The sequence below is a fragment of the Neltuma alba genome, unplaced genomic scaffold (assembly GCF_004799145.2).
Source record: "Neltuma alba isolate B1F8T4 unplaced genomic scaffold, ASM479914v2 tig00010087_pilon, whole genome shotgun sequence".
NCBI classification, from domain to species: domain Eukaryota; kingdom Viridiplantae; phylum Streptophyta; class Magnoliopsida; order Fabales; family Fabaceae; genus Neltuma; species Neltuma alba.
The window spans coordinates 572,748-581,517 of record NW_021635044.1 but is presented as its reverse complement, the minus strand read 5'-3'; the positions used below and the strand labels follow the sequence as shown (position 1 = coordinate 581,517).

Below are 8,770 nucleotides of genomic sequence, written 5' to 3'. Positions count from 1 at the left end.
ATAAATGTTGTCAAAAGAATATGGGAGTACATGGAGTCCATATATAAGGTAAATTAGACACTCTTTACTCTTATCCTCAAAGTTAATAGCCTTGAAAATGTAAACCATATGAGGCCCATCTCCTTATGTAATGTAGTCTATAAATGCCTCTCAAAGGTTATAGTTAAAATCCTGAAAAGTATCATGGCTAAAATTGTCTCCCTTTTCAAGCTAGTTTTGTTCCCAATAGATATATCCATGACAACATTATCATTGTAAATGAGCTAATTCACATGATAAGAAGGAAGAGGAAAAGAGGGATTATGGAAATGAAGATTGATTTGGAAAAAGCTTATGATAGAATAAGCTGGCATTATATGTAGAGAGTTCTTAATGAGATTGGGTGTTCGAGTAAGATGATTGAAAGAATCATGAGCTGTGTTAATTCTACCAAAACAAAAATTTTCTAGCATGGCAAAACGCTTGACTCATTTAAGCCTTTGAGAGGGCTTTGTCAATGCAACCCTATTTTCCCTTTTCTCTTTATTCTTGAAATGGAAAAATGGAGAGGCACGAGAGTAGGTAGGAGAGGTTCGTTTATAACTCACATGATGTTTGCTAATGATTTGATTCTTTTTGTAGAAGCCAAAATCTCACAGATAGAGGCTATCAATGATTGTTTATAGGATTTTAGAGATATGTCAGGGCATAGAATTAGTCAAGAGAAATCATAAATATTCTTTTCTCTAAATGTCCCTGGGAACATAAGAAGAGAAATTCGTAGACGAAGCTCCTTCAAGCAAGTTGATGATCTTGCTAGATATATTGGCACTAACGTCTCCTTCCCGAAGAAAAGAAGAGATAAATATGTAGAGATTGTTGAAATAGTAAGGCAAAGATTAGTTAGGTGGAAAGTTGATAGTTTATCCCTAGTTGAAAGAATCACGCTAGTTAAATCTATGACAAGTTCAGTGGCTACTTTCCCTACACAACATGACAGGATTTCTCAAGTTCTCATTGATCAGATGGAAAAAATATCAGCAAAGATTTATATGGGAAGAGCCAGGGGAGGAGAAAGTGGCATACAGTATTGTGGGAATTGCTCTGTGAACCAAGAGATAAAGGAGGGGTACGAATAAGGTGATTAAAGCATTCTAATGATGCTTTTATCTTAAAACTCATTTGGAAATTGCATAAGGCACCTTTTGATCTATGGGCCTAACTCTTTTGTGACAAATATGGCCAAGGTTAAGAGAGAGGTGGACTTCTAGTTACAAAACTAGGAGATTGAAGGCTTTGGAAGAAAATGGTTCACTTATAGGATAAGTTCATAATGAGTACAAGGAAAGAAATAATGAATGGACGTAGCACAAATGTTTGGTTTGATAAATGGTTCAACAGTGACAACACACTAAGTGATATGGTACTCGAAGAGTACATTACTAACCCTTAGCTGAGTGTTTCTAAATTGGTCAATGAAAGGGGAAGATGGGATTTACAATCAATAGAAAATCTTTTGCCAAGAGAACTCGTGGAGGAAATCCTACAAGCTTTTATTCCAACTAGAGATCAAGAGGAGAACAAGTTGTTTTGGGAACTGACGAATAAAGGCATGTTCTCCATGGCCAGTGCTTACAAAGGAATCCATGAAAGCAGAAGCTATACAAAGGGATGAGAATTAGAAGTAGTTTGAGATTAAAAGTACCAGAGCCAATTAGGATATTTGTATGGAGAGCTATGTTAGTGTGTATTCCCACATGCTCAATTTCAAGCAAATGGGATAATAGCTCAAGTTTGTGTGTAGCTTGTCAATTAGGGGCAGAGGACGTCGTGCATGTACTAAAAGATTGTCCCCTAGCAAAACAAGCATGACAACAATTGGTACCCCATAACAAAAGAGGGAAGTTCTTCAGACAAAACGTAATGAATTGGTTTAGGAACATTATGAAGAAAGGTGAAATATGAAAGGAACAATATCGCTGGCTAGAGGTGTTTGTAACTACGTGCTGGTTCTTATAGAAGTCAAGGAATCGATCAATGCATGATGCTGAGTTTTAAAGACCAAGATTAGCTGCAAGAATGATTAAACAACATGTGCAGAACTACCACAAAAGATGGAATGCAGAGAAAGGACATCAAACTAAACTAATGGTGAAATATATCAGCTAGAAACCACTACCTCAAGGGTGGTGTAAATTAAATATAGATGGGATCTTAATAGAATTAGGAGGTGCAGGTTGTCGAGGAGTGATTCATGGAGCTTATGGGGAGTGGCTAGCAGGCTTTACCAAAAGATTAAGGACGTCAATAGTGAAATAGCTTAAGCACGGGGAATATTAGAAGGAATTGAGATGTGCTGGGAAATGAAATTTTGGAAAGTGCTGATTGAATGTGATGTTGTGGTAATTGTAATAGAGTTGATAGAGCAGCAAGAAATACAAGGGTGCTTCTTATTGCCCAGAAAAATCAGAGCGCTACTAAGAAGGGAATGGCATATTAAAATACAACATGTTTATCAAGAGACGAACAAATGTGCTCATTATCTTGCTAGAATGAAGAACATGGATAACACCCCCCCCCCCACTAAAATTGATAGCATTTGAAAGGAAAATTGTGTAGAGTTTATTTTCCTACATTAGTTAACTTATAATTCTAGGTTTCACCCGATTGTCGCTAAGAAAAAAAAGGTTTAAGAATGATGTTATCAAACTTTTCTAATATTTTCTCTTCCTTAGCTCCTCCTTTTTTCATTTCATCATTACTAATTATGCATGTGGATATCAAGAAGAGATTAAGCTTATCCTCTTCTAATATCATTTTGACTTTCATTAAAAAATAATTCAAAATATTAAGAGATAATATTAATAACTAATATTAAAATTCATAAGAATAATTATTCTTTAAATTAAGCGGAAAAATATTTATTCTCTTGACAGTTGACAGGCCGTCCATTGTTCAACGGCTGACCGTCAATGGTCAATGTGGGTTGACATCAGATTAAAATTTAATAACTTTGTGAAATTATATCTGTAAATAAGTGGCATAATTGGTCCTTATTCATAATTTTCTCTAAAAGTAGTTTTAAACCCGACGAAACATATTCTCGGTCGGTAGCAGATCCATTTTTCTTCTTAGACGAACGAGCATTCTGCACTAGGTCGAGCTCGCCGTTGGAGGCCGTCCCCCATTGTCAGCCTTGTGTGGTTGTTCTCCGGCAAGTATTGAAGGTTCGGATCCTTGGGCTTTGTCTTCTGTGTGATTGATTTGTTCAATCTGCCTTTGAATCTAGATGTGAATTTGTTCCCCACGTAGATTTCAACCCTGTTTTGGACGCCGTCGTACCCTTTCTTACTTTGTTTTAAATTTTTCATTCTTACTTCGCCTTTTAATCTGTCTGTGTAATCATTCGAATATTGACGCTTTTATATCTGGGGATATTTACGTATTGAGTTTATTTGTTTTTTTTTTCTTTTTTAACTTTGATTACTAGTTTTTTACTGAATGTTGTGTTATTGGCTGTTATCCTCTTCATTTTGATTACTGGCGACTTGCATGCTTTGGATTGCGTATCGTGCTGTGTATTGGCATTCTGTTTATTAACTTCTCATATTATCATTATCATCAATTTATAAAATTCTCAAAGTATTTTTTATGCATGATCTGCTGAATGACTTGGCTCGATTTGTGTCTGGCAATTTGGAAGGTTGAATTTAAATCATTCAGTGTTGCTTAGCTGCTCATTAGTCTGTGAATTTAGAAGCTATTGACATAAAAATAAACTGTGCGCCTTAATCACTCAAGGGAACACATTTCATGACCATAAATTGCAAGATGAAATTGGTAGATCATAAATTGCATGAGTGTTATCATTTTCATTCTTCAGTAGCTTGGAGGAGTTGTGAATCAATTGGCTTACCAAGGCATCTTAGTTAAAAGTATCTGGAACAAAAGTTGTAAGGATATCATATCAACTGTGCATATTTCAAAGATTTCAGTGGGGCACATGCCCCCGCTGAATGTAACATAGGTCTGCCTTTGAATACATGATTGAGTTTCATTTGGACATTATCTCTATTATTACATTCTTTGTCCTTATTTGGCACTCTTTCTCTATTAAGATAATTAGGGTTTAGTAGAGTAAATTTTACTTGAAATGGCATTCCCATATCTATCTGTGACATATTGCCCTCGTGTTTTGCTTGGCAATTCTGAAATGGAATAGCAAATTATATTTGGAGGACATGCCTTGTTACTCTGAGATAGTGATATTAATCCATTGGATACTCGGCTTTCATTATAATTTTGGGATATTTCTGATTCCCTGTTCTGAAGATTTTGTCCTTACAGTATAACAAAAATTAGCATAGCGCACAGCTCGTGGTCTTGGGTATGGTAATGTTATTATGGATTATAAAGTTGCTCTATGGTTTTCCTTCATTTTCTTGGTTCGTAGATGGATTGGCAGGGGCAGAAGCTAGCAGAGCAGCTGATGCAGATGATGCTGCTGGCATTTGCTGTGATTGCTTTTGCTACTGGATATATGATGGCTTCTTTCCAAATGATGATATTCATATATGCTGGTGGTGTGGTTCTCACCACATTGGTGACTGTACCTAATTGGCCCTTTTTTAACCGCCATCCTCTTAAATGGTTGGATCCGAGTGAGGTTGAAAAGCATCCCAAGCCTCAGCAATCTGTGAATGCAAATTTAAAGAAGAAGCCCACTAAGAAGTAGGCTCTTTTGACTTGTATTGGTGCTAGTGTTTCATTGAGCTCAGTTCAGTGATTGGACAGTATTTGGGATTTATGTACTATCTTCTTCTCCACCCTCTCCCCTTCATTGGATGATGCTATACTCCTAGTCGCCAATCAAAATCTAGATTTTAATTGCTTAGATATCTCATGTCTTGGTTAGCCTCTTTTTGCATGTTCTCTTTTTTCCTTTCTCCCTCAGTCTTTTATTACTTAATGTAGAAAAAAGAATGGTAGTCCTCCAACCTTTGCTAACTGAATGAAGCTTGATATTGTAGGTGATCTTAAATCCTTCTGTTGAGAGATTTATGAATTAATTTGTCAGTTTTGCTTTTGGTAGTCGAAGGACTGACTATATTGTTGATGATCAATCTAGTCCGTTTTGTGCTTTTCCAGCCAACTACTAGGGAAGCACCATCTGTAGACAAATAGCGCATTTATGTCGTTGGCCATCCTCCCCCCCCCCCCCCTAAATAACATACTGTAGCATTAATTCATAAAACGATTATATATAATCACTTATGGATATCTGGGTCCTTTTACCATACACATGAGCATAAGTGATTATTCATGCTCCCAATGCTGCTATTTTCACTGTTTTCCTCTCTGGTGCCCTGAATGAGTTGACCCATCATGGCTGGAGTCATGAGCACTGGACTAGACCACAATTTGGAGTCTATTTCTCATATGTTGCACTTAATCTTCAGATTGAGCACAAACATATGCCTTAGGTGGTTGCTTACATTTTTTTCTTTTTTTTGACCAAATGGTTTCTTGACTTGGCTACTACTGGTATTAGCATTGTCTCATGCATCAAAATTTAGATTGATTAATTCAAGGACTCACCAAAGGTTTGTAGAAGCAAATCATTACCGATTGAGTGCTAGCTTTATCATTCTCTTTCACCGGAAGGAGTGGTTCACTGTCTCATCTTATGTATTATGTGGGTCTGAGGGGTGTTTGGATTAACTTATTTTAAATGGTTTTATGTTGTCCAAGACAAGTGTGCTAGAGAACAGTCTAAAGCATACAAGAGCCTTTTTAAAGTGATTTTGTTAGGGGGGCATCTTCTTGGTCTAGGGTGTAGAATAATGTACTTTTCTCAGGCCATTAAAGATTATGACTTAATTCCCTAATTTAATACGATATATAGAAGCCCAAATAACCAAACTGTTCTTTTGTCTTTTTTTAATTTATCATAAAAAGGACTATCACATAAAGAAGAATACTGTATTTATTTCTAAGCCTAACTCTTTTTTTTTTTAAGGGAATATTCTAAGCCTAACTTTGATTAAACTATGTCATCCCTCGGACATATTGGCAAAAAAAAGAAGAAAAAAAAAGAAGGGAAATTATCCTCAGCGTAATTATTTATTTCAAATAACCAAGTCCTTGTAAATTCTAATACAAATAAATCAAAAAATGATCATTCTAAATAAATGAAAAATTTCTGAATGTTAAATAGAATGAAATAAATCTAATCATATAATTAATCTTTTCTTAAATGGTGAATTAAGCGTATTTTCCTAATTGGTGACATAACCACCCCAAAAATTCAATACCATGAATTTTTTTCTTACAAAAGAAGGCCAAGGCCTAAACTAAAAATTAAATAAGAGGGGGATTAAATCCCAACATATCTTTATCAATCAAGGTCTGAAGATGAGGTGGACGCTCATTGAGAATAGTAGTAGTAGTTCTTCCTTCTTTTGCTAAAGCATTGCAACAACATTTTGATCTCTAGACACATGCTTCAATTGCATTTCTCATTTAACCTTAATTAGATTTATTATATGAATGAGGACCAAGCTACAAGTAAATTCAGTAAAATCAGTTGATATCATGTCAATTAGCTTCTTAGAGTTAGATTCAAGAATAATTTTCCTAAAACTCATCCCAGGCCAAAGTAAGGCCTTTGAAAACTGCCCATTCTTTTGGTTTTTTTGGTATTGAAGATGGGCTCAAAGCCCAGTTATATTATTACTGAATCCGAGCTATTACAGTCATTGTCTACCAGAGATTTTAGATTCCTCGGGCAAGTATCAAAGAGAGATGAGTTAGAAAGACCCATCTTAGCTAGTGTATCGGATACGCTATTGCTATCGCGTGGGACATATTTCAGTCAACCTCCCAGTTGTAAGACATTAAAGCTCCTATTCTGATGGTAACCAGACTTCCATTCCCAATATGTTGCTTCTGGAGCAGGAGCTCGATTAGATTTTTAGCATCTGATTCTAGAATAACTCGCTTAAAACCAAATTCCCAGGCCAACAATAAACCTTTGAAAATAGCCCATTCTTCTGCCTCCATTGCACTACAATTACCTATTGTATTGCAGAACCCAGCAATCCAGGATCCTGATGCATCTCTGATTAGGCCTCCACATCCAGCTTTAGTTGAAGATTTAATCACAGCACCATCAACATTTATCTTCACCCAGTCATAGGGAGGTGGGCTCCACTTAATGTTGTGATGGCGATTGCTATTGGAAGTTATCATGCTTTGAAAAGAATCAGAGGCATAGTACTTCCAGCACTTTAAAATATAATAAACTAGGTTCGGCAGATTCGGGGTCGAAGATTGATTTATTATGCCAGAGCCAGAGTTTCCACACTGATACGCCCCATAGAAGATCCCATTGAATATCATAATTATTCCCCGATTGTGTTTCAAATTGTTTGTAAACCATTCCTATATAGAAGCATTAAAAAAATCAGCGTAGAACCTAGGGTTGAGAATTTGAAGCCAGAAATTCTTCGCATAAGAGTAGTCCCTTAGAAACATGCAAAATGTCTTCTATCTCATCTTTGCAATAATCACAGTTTGCAGATATTTGAGACCACCTACTACGCCATCGTTTTGTGGGAAGCCTATCATTAAAAGCCCTCTAAAGAAATACTTTGATTCTCTCTGCCCCGTTCCATTTCCATATTAGCTTGTAGGTGGGGTGGAAAAGAGTCTGGTCATTTCCTTTGATGAGAAAATAAGCACCTTTTAAGGAAAACATTTTGTCATTCGTTGTTTTCCAGCACATGACATCATTCCTTGCATCTTCCATGGGAGGTAAAACACTGACCAGTGTCTGTATAACTTCTTCCTTTACTATGGTGTCCAGTTTCTGGAAGTCCCATGCCCCATATAAAGTCCAGTCGCACACTGCACTTGCATTTTCCTCCTCTGAAAGAGGTCTTTTGCACATTTCTTTGATCTTTTTATCAGGAAACAGCCAATTATCATTAAAAAAATTGACCACTTGTCTATTGTGAATTTGCCACCTAGCTCCTCTATCTACCACTTCTTTTTGTTAGCAAATAAAGTGCCATATTTTAGAATCACCTAGGATGGCCGTGAGAAGGCTTTCAGTTTCCTGCATCATGTATTTATGGCATAAAATATCCACCCACAATCCTTTTTCTCCCATTACTAGATTCCAAGCTAACTTTGTTCCACGTGCCTTATTCATAGCAGTTAGCTTTTTGATGCCTAGACCACTACAGGATTTAGGACGTGTAATTTGATGTAAACCAATTGGATGATAGGCATGAGAGCTGTGGTTATTTCCCTAGATGAAATCCCTTTGGAGTTCTTCTATTTCTGCACAAATCTTCTTTGGTAGCATAGCCACATGCATAGAATATAAAGGAATTGAACTTAGAACAGGTTTGGTTAAAGTTATCCTTCCAGCTAGGTATGAGCTATTGGCCTTCCAAGCAGGAAGTTTTGATCTGACATTTTCCACAATATACTAGAACATCTCTACTGGTTTTCTGCAGTTTGAAAGTGGAAATCCCAAATATCTACCTATTTCATGTGAGATCTTCATTTGTGTTGTTCTTTTAATTCTCCCCTTTATACTTGCTTGTACTTTCATAGAGAAGAATAGAGAAGATTTGGCTTTATTAACTACCTCTCCTGAAGCAGGACAGAATCTGTCCAGACAAGTCATCATACAGTCTACCTGCTTTTTTGTAGCTACACCAAATAATAATAAATAGTTTGCAAACGTAAGATGCGAAATAGCTGGCCCATGATTGGCTAC

At 36.4% G+C, this 8,770-nt stretch overlaps 1 protein-coding gene across 1 annotated transcript; it reads left to right on the top strand.

The window, feature by feature from the left end:
- Positions 1 to 3,084: 3,084 nt before the first annotated feature.
- LOC114754166 (probable signal peptidase complex subunit 1) lies at positions 3,085 to 5,048 on the top strand. The gene is made up of 2 exons (XM_028942929.1): positions 3,085 to 3,206; positions 4,433 to 5,048. The coding sequence occupies exon 2, from the start codon at positions 4,433 to 4,435 to the stop codon at positions 4,712 to 4,714; it is 282 nt and encodes a 93-aa protein (XP_028798762.1). The 5' UTR covers positions 3,085 to 3,206; the 3' UTR covers positions 4,715 to 5,048.
- Positions 5,049 to 8,770: the final 3,722 nt, after the last annotated feature.

Excerpts from the sequence above, each read along its gene's own strand:
- LOC114754166 (XM_028942929.1), top strand. The coding sequence starts at position 4,433 with ATGGATTGGCAGGGGCAGAAGCTAGCAGAGCAGCTGATGCAGATGATG.